Raw genomic sequence first — 20,677 nt, 5'->3', positions numbered from 1 at the left:
TGCAAATGCAGCTAGGAAGGGATATTCTGGGCATTGGCTGTAATGCACACATCATCCACAATACCCTGCAAACAGCAGTGAATTGCTTACCGATTGATTTGGAGTGTTTTGCTGTGAAGGTATACAAATACTTTCATATCTATACAGTGCGCGTAGAGGAGCTCAAGGAGTTTTGTGACTTTGTACAGCTGGACTATCAGAAATTACTGCAGCATGGTAGCACATGTTTCCTCTCTCTTGGTCCAGCTCTTGAACGAATTCTGCACCTTTTTTATGGTCTACGTGCATACTTTCCTTCTCAAGAAAAGTGCCCAAAGTTTCTAAGAGACACATTCAGCAACCCTTGCACAAAACTTTGGCTTGGATTTGCACTTAAGCAAACTGCAGCTTTCCATCGTGCATCTGGAGACAGTTGAGCAAGACAATATATCAGTGGCTTTGCACATTTATGATCTGAGAAATGTCTTGCAGGCCAGGCTGGAAGAATCATTTATTCCCTCTGACATCAAAACACAGTTAGACACCCTTGTTGAAGCTGGTGACATAAAAGCTGATGATTTTTATTGTGCAGTGAGAAGCTTTTACTCAGCATCAGTGGATTACCTTGATAATTGGAGCTGCTCACTGGAGAATACAAAAGAACTAGAGTGGGTCCTACTGAGAATGAAGAGACATTCAGAGCCGCCTCAGCAACTTCTTCTCAAGAATACCTGCTCTCACATCGGTTGACGAAACCATGGTCTTTGATGAGTGGGCCTGTGCTAAAAACATTGTCACTTGTCACATCACTGAGTGGAACAAAAACAAGGTGGCTGTTTCTGATAGATGGACAGACGTGTTTAGTGAGATGGGGAGCAAGTCACTCAACTTTGGAGTCTTATCTTTGGCTGTGGAGTTTGTTTTATACCTGCCTGGTACATCTGCACCTGTGGAGCGTGTTCATGGACGGATGAAAAATCTCGACTGAGTGTAACAACAATGAAGGCAATGCTTTTCGTACGAATTAATTTCGGACTGGACTGCTCCGCATTTTATGATAAACTCTTGAAAGACAAACGCACGCTGGCAAAAATTGGTTCCAGTGAAAATCACAAAACGGCAACAGTGAATGATTGCACCATCTTGTTCCCACTGATCTGCAATTTTATGTAAGTCTACATTTATTTATTTTTACATAGCTAACAATATTATTAAGTGTAAATACTTGTATGTGTGCAGTAGGTGTTGTGGGTCTGTGGGTTCTGTGTCTGTCCCATATTCCACTCTGAGAAATCTGGTCACCCTGGTACCCTACCTTGTGTGCCAGTTATCTCGAAACTCTTAAAAACCTTATTACCTTTTGTTTAACTTATTTGGAGAAAAGACATTTGTACCAGTCGCACTGAGACATTTCAAATGATACCAAACATGTATAATACTCAATGATAATTATTCACATTAAACCTATGGATTTTTGGGTGAATTCAGGTGATCTTAGCATGAGAGAGAAGGAGTGGGGGATGAGGAGAGGGAATGTAGATTAGGATGATTCAGAGGTGAGACTTTTGTCTCGATAGTGCACAAGGGTGAGTTCAAATGTTAATTTCCAGAGAGGTCCTTTGTCCTCTCAGGGCCTCAAGTAGACTGCCTGGCATTTATCTAATTTCTAAAGTCTTAAAACTGAAACACACACTGCCGTGTCTTTTCTGCTGTAATATTACGAATTAATCTTCTCCTTTGTGTGAATCTTCAGGTGTTACTTCAGGACTGATGCCCAATGAAACTGTCTACCGCAATGATCACAGTTATATGGTCTTTCTTCAGAATGAGAAGCAAATGTGATTTCAGAGCGAAAGCCTGAGCCGCTTCTTCCGAGTGTGAACTCTCATGTGACGTTTAAGAGATGATTTGTGTCTGAAACTAGTTCTGCAGTGAAAACACGTGGGGTTTTTCTTCAGTGTGGCTCCTCAAGTATGTATTTTCTCATGTGCATGTAAAGTTTGCAGCAGTGAAAAACACTTTCCACACACAGAACATGAATGTGGCTTCTCCTTCGTATGAACTTTCAGGTGTCTCTTCAGGCTTGAAGATTCATTAAATGTTTTGCCGCAATGATCACACGTGAACGGCTTCTCTCCGGTGTGGATCCTCATGTGAACATCAAGATGATGTTTGTATGTGAAACGGTTTCCACACTGAACACACGTATGTGGCTTTTCTCCAGTGTGGATTTTCATGTGTCTCTTAAGGCATGTTGAATGTGCGAAACTCTTCCCACATTGATCACATGTGTGTGTTTTTTCTCCAGTGTGGATCCTCATGTGTCCGGTCAGATGTGTTTTTTGTATGAAACTCTTCCCGCACTGATCACAAGTGAATGGCTTCTCTCCAGTGTGAACTCTCATGTGAATGTCAAGATTATGTTTGGCTGTGTAACTGTTTCCACACTGAGTGCAAGTGAAATATTTCTTGGCTCTTCCTTTCTTTAAAAATATATTTTTAGTCTTTGAGCGACTCAAAGGTTTTTCTCCAGGTTTGACATGATGTTTCTCCTTCCCTTCACTCAGTTCTTCACTCTCCTCCTTCACTTCACTCAGTTCTTCACTCTCCTCCTTCACTTCACTCAGTTCTTCACTCTCCTCCTTCACTTCCATCAGGTCTGAAATGAAAGAAAAAGGTTTCATTTTCAGCAAAATAATTCGAAGAGACAAATATGAAAGTGAGCAGTAATGTAATAGCAGAAAGTACAAATAGACAACTGCTATACAAATATTATTGATAATTCTGGTGTGTTTTCATAAATTAATTGCATGAATGAGGTACATTGATATTTAAATTATTATATTCACAACATGACATCATGACTTTGCGTAAACATACACGCCACTTTCAAGTCAAGTGGCGTGTTATCTATACACATTTTGAGCTATCCGCGTGTATGTTCACGTCGAAACGAACCGTCATTTTCCGCGTGTATGTCTACGCTGTTAAATGTCAGAGTGATTCCGCGTGTATGTGTACGCCAGGCACGGCGCCAGGATTCCAGTTTTGGATGGGCCAGACCAATTGTGGGTGGGCCTTAAATTAAAAACGTTAAATAAAAAAAAATAAAAAAACGTTATCCAATCACTGCTTGGATATATATACTGCAAAAATATTGACTAATATAGCCTACTGTTATATTATCTGTGCGTATACATAATATAGATTTTAATAGCTTGATGCTCTTTAAATATTTTGTTGCATTGTTAAAAGTTTTGGTGCATAGGACAGACCTATCCGCGATCGCTCTCCATGATTCTGACCAAAGAAGAGCGCTTTGGAATCTCCATTACGCATCATACTGGGCTGCATTTTCCGGTAACATTGTCTCATAGCGCGCTACGAAGACTATTAAGGTATAACTTAACTAAAGGTATACTACCACTAAAGGTATATCATTGCTAGGCGTCTTCAGGGCTATCATCCACTCGCGAGGCAGAGGCGCTGGCGCCCTCCTAGCAACAGCGCTGTTTTTGGTAAAAAATGATTTTGACGACTTCATTAAGTTTTGTTTTATAGAAAACTCTTTTTAAAAGATTTTCGTTTTGTATAAATTGTATCTTAATTTTGATAAATGTTTTATCAATCAATTTTCCGTATTTAATAAATAAGAAGCACATACAGCAGACAATGTAATAAGGCGCCGGCACGATCACTTGCATTGCACGTGAACTGGAGGGCGCCGAAACTCAGCTTGTGCCTCACAGATTTGAGAAATATGGGTTATCTATTACAGAAAGCTTGAAATGTCTACTTTTAAACGAAAATATTCAAACCAAAATAAATAGGCTACTCTCTGATTATGTAGCCTAATCCATATGAAATGTGCATTTCTCTCTGGCGTTCATGGAGAGTCCGCATTGTCAACTTCATCTTTGCAGCGACACAGAAAACACCAGTTTATTACTAAACAATTAAATGTCTCCTTGCTAATTTAGACACATTCATAATTACTTTAACCGGTTCTTTGTGGCAAGCTTTATGCGTGCGGTCATAACGCTTATTATCCTGTAGGATAGCCTAAGTAATTAAATTAATATAAAGGGGCGATTTGTCCACGAATGGCTTAAATTAACAACTACTAGTCGACTAGAAAAAAAAAATTTTTGTCGGAGGCAGCCATTATTTCACATATTTTCGAACCAGCAGGTCATTCTGGGTTGAGCGAGCGACGCTACGGAATGAGTGAGCGGAGCGGAATATTCAGAAATGCGCTCTCCACTCACGAGCTCTGATCGGAACAAACCCGAACCTCACTGTCTGCTGAACTTGCGCAGAAACATCCAAATAGACATAGCCAGCTTTTTTAAATTGTTTTTAAAACTAAACATTTAGACTATTTTAGTACAAATTATGAGCTTATTGACGATTTTTTATAATTCTTGACAAAATTTGAATATATTACGTTTTTTTTTTTTTTTTTTGGGGTGGGCCTGTTGAAAAGTGGGTGGGCCCAGGCCCGTCAGGCCCACCCATGACGCCGTGCCTGGTGTACGCCGTTAAATGTCCGAGCGAAACGGAGCAAAATGTATATCTACATCTGGGGAGCAATATTTTTTTTTCCTAGGATGGTAGGGGAAGACTCATAAATGGTATTAACCCCAGTGACGGGTAGGTTTAGGGACGGGGTTGGGTAAGGTCATATATATTTATATATACAGTAATGTAACGTTAAGTCAACGGCGTTGATAAACACGCTGAAAAGCGATTATGCGTGTTGATAGCACGCCAAAAATGGAAATACGAATTGGCGTGTCATACATACGCCATTTCATGAGATCAGTCTGATATTCAAGGTATTATAAGCAAAAAATCACGTTTCTGAGACTTTCTGAGACACGTTTCTGAGACTGACACGTTTCTGAACTATGAGAACTATTAAACATATTTGATTAAGGACACTGTCGTGAACTGCATTACAATGCATTACGTTTCAACATGCATTACAATGTTGCGTTACTCCCTTAAAAAGTAACTAATTGTGTTACTTTGTTACTTTTTAAGAAAAGTAATGCATTATGTTACTTTTGCATTACTTTTTCTCAACTGGGCTGGGCTTGCTTGCTTGCTGACATGACAGTGCGTAGAGTTAATCAGCCTATAATGTGAATGACTTATTTTATCCGAGCGCTCTTTCATTTTGCAAAAAATAATAATAAAGTGCAATAGGCATTAATTAGTAGTAGGCTAAATAGCAGCATGTTGTAATTATGTGCCAAATTCCGGTTTTTATTACAAAGATAAAATTGTACAGTAATCTAGTCAGGTAAGCTCAGGTTTGCCGATGTGCATTTTATTTAGGCTATTTATTTATTTTTTGTCCCTGTGCGCTGATTGGAGACGGAGTTCACTGCTGATATACTGAGGGTACATACAACATAGCCAATAGGCTATACTAGTAGGCACTTTAGCCTTTAAATATCTTTGCTGCATTTAGGCATGTGCCGGTATCAAATTTTCATGCTGCGATTAATTGATTGAGCTTTTATCACGGTATACGGTATTATCACGATATTTTAATTGCTCAAGAGAAACGGATATGGGGGGGGGGGGGGGGGGGGGTAGAAAAACAACAACTTGCATTACAATAGGTGTAATTGTGATTGTCAAAACATTTGGTAACTAAACAGAATTTAACACAATTTTCACGATTTCAATTCAATTCTTGGGATTAGATTTCAATCTTGATTCAATATTGACTCTTTGGATAAATATTAGGTAGGCTACAGTAGATAGCCTACATGTTAATTTTTCTCAAGAAAAAATATATTACATAATGCTGTAAACATACAGAGAACCCTATCAGCTGGCATTATTAAAGGTTAAAAATTTAATTAAATATAATTTGGTTTTCATTATAATAAAAATTATGACACAAGTAAAAATATAATACAAATGTAATGCAGTGCACATATTTAGCAAAATATTCCTCTCTATAGCTATTTTTCTAGTCAACGAACGTGTTGGTCATTAAATGGCTTTCCTGAGGTAAATGTAACGTTCTGTGACATAATTGTTCACCTGCAGTTTTATTGACCACTTTCTGTGGCTGAAAAACACTGATTGATCGATATTATGTATGAGGCATATATACCTTTTGGTAAATTGTACTGTATCTTTAAATAAGAGGTAACAGATGATCGGTTTACTTGAACTGAGGCGCTACAGCGATCGGTCACGTCACATTTACAAGCACCAAAACGGTATTTATTGTCTGAATTTTGTAATAAAATGGACAGAACCTGAGAGCTGAGAATTGTTTTTATATCAAAAGTAACCTGCTCTGTCTAGTCCAGGGGTGGGCAACTTCGGTCCTGGAGGGCCACTGTCCTACAGAGTTTAGCTCCAACCCTGAAAAAATCACCTGCCTGTAATTTTCTAGTAATCCTGAGGACCTTGATTAGCTTGTTCAGGTGTGTTTGATTAGGGTTGAAGCTAAACTCTGTAGGACAGTGGCCCTCCAGGACCGAAGTTGCCCACCCCTGGTCTAGTCTGTCGGTCTCCGTGTCCTCTTTTGCTCCGCGATTTTTCTCTGCGTGAGAAAAGGGATGTGTGGCGCGAGAACGTGTGAAAAGTGTAAATTGCGTGAGTCTCGCGCTGAATGTGTAGAGTTGACAGCCCTGCTTTTAGAAGGGGGATAAATCGTCGGCAGCGTTCCTCCTTCCGCCATGCTTCTTCTCCATGTGAGGATTGTTTACATTAGACTAGAGTGTGCGCACTGCGCCGCATGCCAATGTGCTTCATGTGGGGATTGTTTACATCAGAGTGCGCACGTGTTTTACACAGAATATACGCAGTGTTTGTTTAAGTGGTTGATGGAAAATAAGCTAATGCGCGTTCTATTCATATTTTCGCGGTATTTTGAAGTGCCCGCGATAACAATATCATGCATATTCATTACCGCGATTTATCGCATTACCGAATACCGGCACATGTCTAGCTGCATTGGATCAGTCTCCTTTCTAGAGCAGGCAAGAGCTTTCTAGCCTCGCGGCTCGCGTCAGCAGCGCCTTGCATCGCCCATAGACATTAAAACAATCAGCGGATGGCGGGCGGGCGTGGCTTTGAAAATTGGTCAAAAAATGTTGGTGCAGATGATAAGTTTTGGGATGCGGTTGCGGATGAAATAATAGCCCATCCGCACATCTCTAATTCACGTGTGTAGAGTAGAGGGTGCAGCTCAAACAAACTTTCAGCTCTGCAGCCATTTTGGATAACAGTGTTTTTTGCTAGTTTCAGCTCGACGCATTTATCATTTTCACGTCCTGCTCCACGTTGTTGAAATAGCAAATGCATTTTCATCCATTTGTTCGCCCATAGGTGTGTTGATCTGAACACGAGGTGTGTTCAGGCGCATTGTTGGTGCGTTTCTATTATTAGGAAACTGACATAGACTGAGCCATTGACCAACAAAAACCTGGTCTACAGTAAATGGCGCAGTATTTTTTGTTATTTAAAGACCTTTTGCTTTAGATTATGCACTCGTTAAAATAGGCCATTAATGTTAGAATGGCTGTATGCGGAGGGCATGAAACATCATGAATAATGCTGTGATTCACACCTGACTCCCGCCTCTTCCCAGTGTGAACTCTCGTGTGATGCCTAAGAGTTGGTTTCTGTCTGAAACTAGATCTGCACTGATCACATGAGGGCAGCTTCTTTCCAGTGTGGTTCCTCTCATGTATTTTCAGACTTGATAAATGACTGAATCTCTTGTCGCAGTGTGAACACTTGTAAGGTTTTTCTCCAGTGTGAATTCTCTGGTGTTGTTTTAAAAGGCTCGCTGTAATAAAAGTCTTCTCACACTCAAAGCACACATACTCTCTCACACCAGTGTGAATTTTCTGATGTGCATGTAAATATTGCTGCAGTGAAAAACTCTTTTCACACACAGAACATGAATGTGGCTTCTCCTTCGTATGAACTGTCAGGTGTCTCTTCAGGTCTGATGATCCATGAAATTGTTTGCCGCATTGATCACACGTGAGCAGCTTCTCTCCGGTGTGAACTCTCATGTGATCATGAAGATTACTTTTGCATCTGAAACGGTTTCCACACTGAACACACATATGTGGCTTTTCTCCAGTGTGGATTTTCATGTGACTCTTAAGGTTTGATGATTGTGTGAATCTCTTCCCACACTGATCACATGTGAACGGCTTCTCTCCAGTGTGAACTCTCATGTGACACTCAAGTTTATGTTTGCGTGGGAAACTCTTTCCACACTGAGTGCAGGTGAAAGATTTCTTGGCTCTTCCTTTCTTTAAAAGTGTATTTTTAATCTTTGAGCGACTCAAAGGTTTTTCTCCAGGTTTGACATGATGTTCCTCCTTCACTTCACTCAGTTCTCCACTCTCCTCCTTCACTTCCATCAGGTCTGAAATCAAAGAAAAGGTTTCATTTCATTTTCAGCACAGACAAATAATTTGAAGAGAGAAATATGAAAGTGAGCCCTGATGTAATAGCAGAAAGTACTAGTAGACAACTGCTATAAAATATTATAATTCTGGTGTGTTTTCATAAATTAATTGCATGAATGAGGTACATTGATCTTTCAACGATTATTTTCAGGGCACTATTAATGACAAATATTTGATGTAATATTAACATTTATATAATACTGCCTAGGGGTGTGCAATATTTTTTTTTTTAATTATATCTCGATATTTGTTAGGATTTTTCTGATAACAATAATGAAACAATATTTAGCTGAGTCTGTTTTGTTCGGTACGGGCCTGTCATGGATAAATAAACATGAAAATAAAACCACCAGTAGGTGGCGGCAAGTCCATGTCTAAATGAGTGATTAATTGAATCATTCATTCAAACGATTTGTTCATAATGACTGATTCATTTAGAAATGAAGCAAGTAGGGGTGTGAACCTACACTGCCGTGCAAAGGCAAAAGACCGTAACTTCGTTTTTGGTCGAAAATGAGTTATTTATATTTTTGGCACATTCAAGACCTTCTTTATCATGTGGATAAGTATCTTGAATCAATTCCGTTTTTTTTTTCGAGAAAATAATGATTTGTCTTAACAGTAACTTCCAAAAGCCCATGAGAAACAAAGGCAGAACACCGTAACATCAGTTACCGCTCTTTGGCTTTGTTTTGGAACGCTCAAATTACGAGTTAACGGTACTCTGCCTTTGTTTAGCCGCGCGTCAATATGAAGTTACTGTGCCGGTGTTCAATCAAATAATGCTACCTACCAGATTGTACGGTTATCTGCCTTTGTTTTAATTAAAATTAAAATTAAAATTACGGTGTAGCCTGTGTACTTGTATGTACAGCTGCCATCAGTCGCGATCGATCTAACTTCTGATGTCCTCAGAGCGGTCAGAACAGGTCTGCTCCATCGACAAACGTGCGATATCGATCGCGAAGGATTATGCAGAGTTGACAGAAAAACGTTACACATTTCCGTATCAGATGAATACAACCAAGAATTAAAGCACGGCAAACTAGCTGGCAGAGTGCCAAAACTTCGCCTTCAGCCCCGCCCTAAACGCGGTCGAGTCAACGCTGGACTAATAGGAGGTATTTTGTCATGTCAAATGTTTTAATAATGCCATCAGAATGCAACCAAAGCACAGGATAGCAATAAGTAGGTGGCTATAAATAATTGTAAATCATACAAAATAAATGCCATGATCACTAGATTTTATACAGGTGTGTACTATAATGATTTTGTTAATGGTGATCAGCAACTAAATATTGATAATGTGGAAGTTACTGCCTTTTGCCTTGGCATGACTTCTCACTTTTTGCTGACAATACAAAGGCAGAGTACAGTAACTTTAAAATAGTGGTCAAAAGTCAAGTTTGAGCTCAAGATTTTTTTATGTATATAATTTATTTCCATTACTAAAACATCTATTTGCCAGATTTCCAGTGTCCTACCTATAATTAATTTGGCGGGACAACTAAAAATCTTTAAAGTCATTTTTCTCAGTTCCACACTCTAGCGACTTAAGGTCTTTTGCCTTTGTAGGGCAGTACACCGGTCTCACGGTTCGGTTTGATTGCGATTATCATGTCATCGATTCAGTTTAATTCGATATCACGATGCATCGCTATGCACCGCGTCCTCAATTTTAAATTTTACTTGTGCGCGCACGTGCTCGCCTGTTCGGGAAGTCGCAGTGACAGAAACAGTGACATTCCAGTTCAAGTTTCAAGGGAGTAAAGCTTGTTTATGCCATTAAGAAAAGGAAAATCTGTCAAATACATTTTGTTTTAAAGGAATGTTCATTTTAAAGCAGCACTCATTCATCAGTGTATTATGTTACCATTAAAGATATGCGCATATCCACCGTCGCCGAATCCGCTGTTGAAGGTGACGATCATCCATTTATAATCACGCGTAACAACACAGAATAATTGTAATTTGAACATTGGGTGCGGATACTTAAAATCAGAGAAAGTTATTGGGGTGGCAGGTGGATGATTTATTTTTGGCTGCGGATTCGGGTGACGTTGGAGCTCATCCTCGCATCTCTAAAGCAGTCAGACTCTGCCAGGCGTTAACAGCTCGGGGTGAAAACGGCTAACGTGGTTTATCAAGTTTGTGAAATTACCTCCTGCATATTCTATTTGTGCGTGACATGATTTACACTCAGCATGTGTCTTCTGCAGGTCGTGCTTACCACGTTGTTCATAAAAGCCGAAATGTGCCCAGATGTCGGCTTTAAAGTATTTTCTCGCACTCGCGTCTCTCCTTCCTCTGTCATTGTATGCTACCGCGACAAAGCGTGTATGCCACAAATGACGTCAGAAAAGCGTCAGTACATTATAATCGGTTATGGTCTATTACTGAACCGATACCGAATCGTCCTCGTCCACATCGCGATGCATCGTAGAAACGATACATTTTGACACCCCTAGAAGCAAGTGGATAGGTTTGTTCGACTTCATGCAGCTCTGCGCAGATCGATCGGTGTCTGGCTTGGAGCAGGGCATGCCAGTTAGAAATGTTGTCCGACTTGAGACAGCGCTGACTCCACATGGCTGTGACGTATGCCATCAAAGTACATTTTTCAAGGCGTTTTGGACGCTTTTTTGTGTCCATACCTAAGCGATGTTCAATGGCAATGTGCCAAGTGAACATGCAAATTCACTCCCTGACAGTAGATGGCGCTTATTGAAAAACAGAAATACCTCGGTAAACAAGGTGGCGCTGCGCAACTTTACACATCTGACACTCGCTTGTCACACAGAAGAAGAAGAGAGCCAATATTTACGTGCTTGCCAAAACCATTCACATACTTTTTGTGTTCAGATCATGCGCGTAATTTGCACGGGGGTGCAAAAATCAGATCCAGCTAATATAACCCCCCCAATATTATCACATCATTCAGATTAAAATAAATATGATATATTCCGAATGAATGCTTTTGTTCGTTTTCTTTATTAATTTCATTTGCCACCAAGAAAGATAGTATCATATTTTAAATAATCTGTAATGTACCCCCCTCCCACCGCACCGACTACTTGGTATTACCCAACCCGCTTTCTCTACCAAGTTTGTTCACTATTTTGCGCAGTCGCTGGGATGAATGGTTGGAGAAAGCTGACGGTGCATGCTAACGGATGGAAAGATGAAAAGGACACTGAAAGGCAGCCAGACAACGATTTTTCATTGTTGGTCGACACCAGCCAAAAAGAGGAAAAATCCTGACCAAACGGAGGTACCCCTATTGCTAAGTTAGCTGTTAAGTTAGCTCAGCGTTTCTCAAAGTGGCCCACGGTGGCGCGGCCCACTGGTGGGGAATAGAGACATGACAAGTGGGGTGCGACAAACAGGTTTTGTGCCCATATTTTTAATTCCTTTACTTATTGACCATACACTCAAAACAAAACAAAGACACATTTAAATGTAAGTTTAAACGTTTTTTAAGGCGACCGTTATTGAAGAGGACACGGAGACCGACAGACTAGACAGAGCAGGTTACTTATAGGGTTGCCAACTGTCCCGAATTAGCCGGGACGTCACGAATTTTGGGTCTAATTTATTTGTCCCGTACGGGACCTCCCTTGTCCCGATTAAATAGACTGCTACACTGATCTAACCACTGACTGATAAAACCGCACCACGACACTTGAGAATGATCACGACACCGCATCATCCAATCACAACCCACTCACGCGCATCAGACCATACGAATAACAAACTCTAAATTGAGAATTAATTATTCTTTTGGGACAAATTATAGTTTGATTTGCAAACAGAATCCTCTGCTGTCTGGTCGCTCCCGGTTCGATCCGGAGATTCCGAACTCGCGCTAACGGCAAATCCCTTGCACTGTCCGGCCGGGTTTTAATTTCGGCAAATCCGTTTTGGTGAATTCAAACAACGTGATTATTGTTCATGAGTCCAACATCCAGCCAATGCAAGAAAACATGAAATCTTCCTGAGGGAAAAGTATGCTATCACTTTCTTTAATTTCTTTCAAATGTAGTGTATAATGTTACAAAAGCTTCCTATTTCAGATAAATGCTATTATTTTGAACTATGGTATGTGACTTTTTTGTGTGACCTTAAAATTCGTTTTAGAATTAAATTGTACATAAATAGGTAAAGCAAAACAAATGTGTTTATATCTGAGAACATTTTAAACACATACGGACCTGAAATGACATAGGCTATGTGATACAGTACAAATATTTTGAGTGTCCCGCATTTTCCTGTAAAGAACCACGATTGTCCCGCATTTTTCTTTTTTGAAGTTGGCAACCCTAGTTACTTATGATATATAAAAAAAAAATCTCAGCTCTCAGATTCTGTCACTTTTATTACGAAATTCAAACAATAAATACCGTTTTGACCAACTGCTGGTTGCTCTTTAAATGAAGGCAGAACAGCGGTTTTGTCTGTACAAATCAACAAAAAAATACATAAGGCTCTGTCACATGCAGTCTCCTCCACACAGCACACAGATCTCAAGCTCCTCCTCTCAGCTAGCCTAGCGCAGACTGCACATACATACACGACTGATAAAACTTTTAGTATTATCAGCAAAAATACTTTTAAATAAAAGTGTGAAAATGAATTAAATAAATTATAAAATGCTCAATGTAATTTCTTTTACATGCTTAATACAACCAATGTAAACACTATGCCAGATGAATTATAATGAACATTATACACATATCTGTACAAATCAACAAACATATGGATAAGGCTCTGTTACATGCAGTCTCCTCCACACAGCACACAGATCTCAAGCTCCTGTTAGCAGATAAACATACAGAAAACCTGTATACTAGCACGTGGAAACATGTCTACTTTAAAGCTTGCAAAAAGTCTGTTTACAAGGTTATATTTAATTGACACATTAACTGCATGTTCACAATCTCAAACCTAACATTTAAACATGCATAAAACAAGGTTTGCATCGTCCAAAAACCGAAATAAGTGTTTAAAACTGACGTGCAAAATAATACATTACCTCCTCTCAGCTGGCCTAGCGCAGACTGAAAGAAGCGCATAAATGACGACACAAGGCCTGCGACTTCTTAAAGTGACAGTACAGTTATTAACACCATGGTCTGAATACAACATTCAGGCATAAATACTGGCAATTATACCATGGTCTGGGTGAATACTCGATTCTGACTGGCTGCAGGGTGTCCGTTAAAAAGTGATATAGGACACCTAAATAAACCGTCAGGCGTAACCAAGGGAACCAAGTTATTGTTTGTAACTTGTAACTTTAGATTTCGATTGTAAAACTAATTAAAATATAAACTAATGTTGTTGTTTGGCAAGTGACCATGGTATAAGTTAATGCCCTTCGAGGTGTCCATTGTCAGGTATTAATGGACTTCGGCGGAGGCCGAAGCGCGTCGGACGGTTCACGCCTCGCCGTCGTCCATTAATACCTGATAATGGACACCTCGTCGGGCATTAACCCTTACTTAAACACATCTTAAACATATAGAAAACAACGTTCATCAAGATTTGGTGACATTTCAACCATAAAAGTAACGATATAATTTCAACCCGGTTACACATCCAGTTTATTAACAACACCGTGCACAAGCGTGAATCCCGCAAAATCCACCTTTGATCTTGTAGGAGATCCACACGTGGATCCATTGTGTGAAGAGAGATCTGTCCGGCTTGCCTGCGCTTTTTTCACTCCTCTCCTCTCACTGCAGCCTCTCGCATATATTTCAGGCTAGGCAAGACGCATCTCAAACAAGCCCATTCAGTAACAGTTCTCACTCCAAACACACCGTTCTACTTCTCCATATGCTTGTTTTCCAACCATCCTTCCTAAACCTATATTAATGGATTTTTATAAGGCTTTGAGGTTTGCTGTGCACTGAAATTATGCATGTTAGGTGATCACATGAACTGATTTAAAGTATGTATTTAACAACCTTTGAAACCACTTGCTGAATATATTATAATGTTCATTGATGTCTTATTCCTCTCTAATCTAACTGATTATCATTCATTTCAAATACATGGTCAGTTGAATTGTACCTGTCATGATTGCATAAACTTGCTGTCCCCCCTGGGTTTTAATACTATGATGGTACAAAAATAAAATTGTTACATTTGCATCTGACTAATTTTGGGTACTGTTTTTCCTTGGTTATTGAGCCCCGTGTAAAATCTTTGGTCCAGTCGAGAAGCTGTAAATCACCTTTATTAATTATTATTTCTTTTTCGGCCCATCATTTCATTTCTTTTCAGTTTGTAGCAAAGCTTAGTGATGAACTAAGAGGTTGAGTTGGTTATTCTGACCATTACATTAGCTTTATTGCCCTTACTATGTCTTATGTAATTATAGAGACGGCTTTATGTCTTTGTCAGCTTTTCCATATACTGGCCCTGATAATCATCACAAATACTTTTTTGAATGAATGACTCTCTCTACTGTTGCTCTATAGTTTTCTTCAACAACAGCCACACTTGCACCCCCTGCTGGTGAGGTCGACTAACGGCAGATGGAGATTATGAATCGGCAAACTATTGATATTCCTGGTAGAGATGCGCGGATGGGCTATTATTTCATCCGCAACCGCATCACAAAACTCATCATCCGTCCGCCATCCATCCGCACCAACGTTTTTGACCAATTTTCAAAACCGCACCCGCCCGCCATCCGCTGATTGGTGTATACATATATTTTTCATTTGATTGGTTCAACCGCCCGCCACCCGCCCGAATTTAATAAAAATATTATTTTTCGTCACGTCATCCGCCCGATCCGTTTATCCGCGGAGTCCGCGGCAGTAACCGCCAACCGCGCATCTCTAATTCCTGGCGTTCCTGGATGTGAAATGTTGAATTTTCTGTTGTATATGAACCACTGAATTTGTAAAGCAAAATATAATGGATCTGAAAGGAAAATATGGATGATTAATTTTTTAATAATAAAAATGTGTGAAATGTTTTGAATTGAAAAATTCAAAGCTTAAATATACAACAATATTGGATTTCAGCCCATAAAAATGCAAGCCCTAAAAATACAATGCATTAAAATGTCTGCACGGTTAATGCAATGCATTTTTTTTTTTTTTTTTTTTTTTTTTTTTTTGGAGTAGTGCAATTCAACAAGTTTTTCAAAACAATGTCTCTATTAGCTTTCAAATTCTAAACAAGGTAAATGGATATATACAAATATACTGATAAAACAAAATGGTACAAATAAAGTGCAGCACATGCAAAGTATGCAATGACTGTGGGGATCATTAACAAAGCTTTAACGTTCAGTGTATATAAAACAGCCAATAAAAAGAGGGCATAAACTCCTCATACCGTTCTTATTAAAGATGTGAAAAAAGAAGAAAACAAGGTAAAATGTAAAGCATTTAATTTTAAATAATAAAGTAATGATATTTCAATCTTATGACTTGTTTGCATTTGCTTGTTTTTTTAAGGATTTAAAAAAAACCCCTCAAATTATGGATATGGTATTCAAAATTACACTTCCAACTAATAACATAATATTTTATTGCTATTATTGTTCCATAAATAATGTTTTATATTATAATGTTAGAGTAATTTGGTATTGAGAAACAGTATGTTAATGACAGAGATTTATCAACGACTTAAGTGCAGGTTACATAGTTACACCAGTATTCATTAAAAAAACAAACTCTGATTTTTATTGGAACGAAGCAAGGTTGCAAGGTATATGATTGACCTGAAGAATGAAAGCTGTATTATATACTTTGGAAATATATGAGCAATATCATGCTCATAGCCAAGCAGAATGCTTGTCCTGAGAGTGAGTGAGTCTCTGTTCAGCTTTACAGAACGAGCTCCAGCACATCAAGCAGGCAAAGCACAATAATTCAGACTAATATATATATATATATATATATTTTTTTTAGACGTTAAATGTAGTTCCCTTTCGAAAGGGAACTCACACTGCGTCAATGACGCTATGGGGAACGCTTGTCTGAAAAGCTTATCCAATCACGGCAATTGTATTGACAGCCTATGACGTTACTACTAGTGCCACGCGGAAGTATAAAAGGGGTGTCTAGAGAACATGTCATCCTCTTTTCGTCTTCAGGGACAGTCTTGTTTGAACTGCGATCACTTGGAAAACATTCAAGGTAAAGAAAATTATTGCTGACAAACGTTTCAAGAAGTGTGTGGATCCGTGTCCCAGGTTTTGGACACCAGGATGATGCAACGGCAGCCACAGTGCAACGGCGCCAGTGCGCTCAACACACCCCAGCTATAGGTGGAGAGGAGAGAGTGATAGAGCCAATTCAATGTAAGGGCCATGATTGGCAAGGGCCAATGGGAATGTGGCAAGGACACCGGGGTTACATCCCTACTCTTTTACGAGAAGTGCCATGGGATTTTTAATGACCACAGAGAGTCAGGACCTCGGTTTAACGTCTCATCCAAAGGACGGTGCTCTTTGACAGTATAGTGTCCCCATCACTTTACTGGGGCATTAGGACCCACACAGACCACAGGGTGAGCGCCCCCTACTGGCCTCACTAACACCTCTTCCAGCAGCAACCTGGTTTTCTCAGGAGGACTCCCATCCAGGAACTAACCAGGCTCAACCCTGCTTAGCTTCAGTGGGCAACCAGTCTTGGGCTACAGGATGATATGGCTGCTGGATGAGGGTGAAGAAGAGGTACTACCTGAACCCTCACAGCCTCCCTGCCCCACGGATGTAGAGCTGTTGGGTGTTATATGTTCCTTTCTGATCATAATTCCCCAGATCCCGTGAGCCTTCCATTCCTTCTTGATCTAGGCAATGAGATCAAGATGGCATGATAGAACTTGTATTAAGCACAAATCCATCGCCGTCAAACTATGCTGATGTTGAGGGGATGTGTGAACATGGGTTTGTGTCGATGCCCCCAATCTATGTTGTCGATGGAAAGGCATCGGCACTGAGAGCTCTGGCCCTGCCTTCCAAGCCACTCAAGATGACATATCGCATGAATGGCAGGGCATACGCAGCGGTGGCTCAGGCTGGGGCTGCTATGCGCACTATGTCTGTGTTGCAAGCGTACCAGGCTGACCTGCTGAATGATTTGGACCAGGGTCAGGGTCTTTCCCCTGATGCAGTGGACGAGCTGCGGTGCATCACAGATCTGCACCGCACAGACAAACCGCTGCCACGATCGGAAGGTCAATGGCCAACTTTGGATTTCCAGGGTACCATCTGAACCAAATTTAGGCTAAAATCGGAAGTCTTTGAACGTTAGTTTGATATGTTCATGACAGCCGATTAATGACCATTGCAATATTTTTTTTTTTATCTCCGACGTAATTCTGGCAGTGTCAGAAGATTTGACTCACAGTGAGACGACCGTCAAATTGTCTAAGTTTTTCAAGACAAGCCGTGACCAAAATTAACATTAGAGATTTCTTTATAGCCACCATTTCAATCCTGCGTGCAATGTATCTCACATCACCGAATGTGTTATTGATTGAGGATGTAAGAATCCGGACAAGTTTTCTTGTGTGCGTCCATTTTTAACATGTCTTGACTGTCGTACACTCTGACACTAATGACAACTGAGATCTTACAATGTGACACGGGCTACAGCGATCGAGGATCATGTTCGTACAGTCTAAAAAGCAATAATCGTAAAGGACAATAATAAATCGCACAGTGCGCACCCAGCTTTAGACACAACATGATTAAATGTAATAATTTGACATAATAAATGAGGCAGAGGCTACATAAATAGGTAAGACAAAATTGCCCCTATAAAAGGTAAAACCTTTTAAACCTATTGGAAAACTATCTGTCACTGCTGTGAATCACTCTTATAATCAGTGGAGTTGCATATCTGTTGCTGATTGCAAGAATGTACAAATCAGTATGTGAGATAACAATGACAATACAGATAGCGATTTATAGGATATAAGTAAACAGAATTCCAAACATATAGGCCTAACTAAAAATGAAAGTAAAGTGAATAATCATTAACTGATTTTCATCACAAAAATTGCCACAACCACAGCATTCATTAACAAAAACTCCTCTAAATATCCAACATAACTGCACATTTATCATTAACTCTTTCACCGCCAGCCTTTTTAAAAAAAGTTGCCAGCCAGCGCCAGGGTTTTTGACGATTTTCGCTAAATTTTAATGGCCCACAAAAAATTTTCTCCTATGAATATATGAACATGCTACATATCGAAATGAAGATCTAAGACTCTGCTTTTAAACAAAAAAAACTATTTTTTTCTATCTTCATTTGTTCCTTTTTTATTGCCACTTGAACATGGGTAGGTTTTGTCAAAAACACCACATTCTGGACAAAAAGCTGAGAAAAAAGCATTTTAATAAAACAAGTGCATTTTCAAACAGAACACATTGAGATTTCATTTCCATTGCATATAAAACCTTCCAAAATAAATTAAAATTATAAATAAATGTAAAATTACTCAAATTTAGGCCATGTAGCTTGCTTTTGAGTGGTAAATTGAGTAACATTTTCCAGGATGCAAGGGAACACCACAACTCTTGCAGTAGAAGGAGGTCTCCTTCCGCAACCCGTTACGCACACAAACTCTGCATCTTCTGGTTGGGTTTTGCTTTTTTGGAGTGGGCAGGATTCGAACTAGTTCATGAACCGCAAAACTGACATTCAGCCTGTTTGTTGGGTCAGTTTTGTATGGTGCTCTTGGAGTGTTTTCAGTAGCTGTTGGAGTGTTTTCAGTAGCACTTTTCTCCCCACTACTAGCATACTCTTGGCTGGTCCATGATTTTATAACACTCTGGATGAATGAGAGAAGAGTTGTACAATTACTCTGTGGGTTTTTCTCTTTGAAAATGACAAAAGCGTTGAACAAACTGATCTGAAACAGATACATGACAAATTTCTTTGTCCACTTTTGTGACTTCCTGATAAAAGGGTAGTACGCAATGTTTTGGTCAAGTCTGTCAACGCCATTCATTTCATGATTGTATTCCACAATGCATGCTGGTTTATGCTTTGTAACTTTTTCTTGGTGGCCTCTCTGCCATACCTCAGTGCGTTCCATGTTGTTCTGATGGAATGTTGTAACCATTTTCACAGTTTGTTTGTCTCTCCATGCCAAGACCATCACATTTCCGTTGTGACGCATGATTGTTTCCCCAATCCTAAGGTCAGCATTTCGGACATCTCGAATGACCGGCGGTTCACCTCTGTTTTTCCTAATTGTACCACATGCATGGGTTTTCACATCAAGTAGGCGCTCACACAGTCGTACAGAGTTGTATAGGTTGTCCATAAACAATCTGTAGCCATGACCTGCTAGGCGATCAAGAAGAGAGACAACTGTGTCTCCCAGGGTAGCGCTTTCCCCACAATAGGGCTTCATGTTAAAACAGTAGCCGGTTTCAGAATCGCACAAGATGTAGGATTTTACTCCATATTTGATGGGTTTCTGGGGATTGTACACCCTGAAAGCTAGGCGTCCACGCCACAGAAACATACCCTCATCAATGCAAATGTTAGATTTGGGCTGATACATTTCGCGGAATTTGGACACAAGGTGATCCAAGACAGGACGGATTTTGTACAGCTTGTCAGTACAATTGTCTGGCCTTGTTGTATTATCATTGAAGTGAAGAAATGTCCATATGATTTCAAACCTGTTGCGAGGCATGACCTTGTTGAAGTAGGGGGTAGCTAACATGTCATCTGTAGACCAGTACATTTCAAGTTTAGGCTTACGAATGATACCAGTGAGAAAAAGGAGCCCCATGAAGGTTTTCATTTCTGAAACTGTGACAGGCTTCCATGCATGACATCTAGCATGTTGAGAAGTGTCACCCATAGCCTGAATGCACTGATCTGCATACAGGTTGGTCTGTTCAACAATGTTCTGAATCAGTTCATCAGAAAGGAACAACTCAGTAAAGTCTACAGGTTGTTCTGACTCAAGAGCAGCAGCATCACCGATAGGCCCAGGATTCTCAGTGAAGGGAATGTTTTTTGGCTGCCAGTTAATTTCTTGCCACTCAGGATCATCAGGTTCAGCATCTTCAGCTGGATGGCTCACAGTGGCCCTTGTTTGGTTACCAGCAGCATCATGTTGATGTAGACGCATCCGGCCTCTGCCTCTGCCTCGCTGTGTTCTACCTGTAAATAATTATATGAATAATTGGAATTACTTTTAATAAAAAGACAGATACACACATACATATATATACAGGT

At 39.9% G+C, this 20,677-nt stretch overlaps 2 protein-coding genes across 2 annotated transcripts; both read right to left on the bottom strand.

Moving 5' to 3' along the window:
• Positions 1-539: 539 nt before the first annotated feature.
• On the bottom strand, positions 540-13,495 carry LOC311093940 (uncharacterized protein). The gene is made up of 3 exons (XM_084131628.1): positions 13,474-13,495; positions 7,583-8,398; positions 540-2,638 (listed from the first exon to the last, which is right to left on the bottom strand). Exons 2-3 carry the CDS (start codon positions 8,391-8,393, stop codon positions 1,947-1,949), a joined length of 1,503 nt encoding a protein of 500 aa, XP_083987754.1. The 5' UTR covers positions 8,394-8,398; positions 13,474-13,495; the 3' UTR covers positions 540-1,946.
• A 5,428-nt stretch (positions 13,496-18,923) lies between these two features.
• On the bottom strand, positions 18,924-20,570 carry LOC311081726 (piggyBac transposable element-derived protein 4-like; the record flags this gene model as incomplete). Its single annotated transcript, XM_084112344.1, has 1 exon — positions 18,924-20,570. One exon carries the CDS (start codon positions 20,568-20,570, stop codon positions 18,924-18,926), a length of 1,647 nt encoding a protein of 548 aa, XP_083968470.1.
• Between the last annotated feature and the right edge of the window lie 107 nt (positions 20,571-20,677).

This window comes from Abramis brama, assembly GCF_963993115.1.
Source record: "Abramis brama genome assembly, chromosome: 1".
NCBI lineage: Eukaryota > Metazoa > Chordata > Actinopteri > Cypriniformes > Leuciscidae > Abramis > Abramis brama.
Note: the sequence above shows the minus strand (reverse complement) of the source record. Positions and strands in the feature narration are given on the sequence as shown.

Excerpts from the sequence above, each read along its gene's own strand:
- LOC311093940 (XM_084131628.1), bottom strand. The coding sequence starts at position 8,393 with ATGGAAGTGAAGGAGGAGAGTGGAGAACTGAGTGAAGTGAAGGAGGAA. Across the intron at positions 2,639-7,582 it reads TGGGAAGAGGCGGGAGTCAG|ACCTGATGGAAGTGAAGGAG; the intron begins GTGTGAATCACA and ends CTTTCATTTCAG.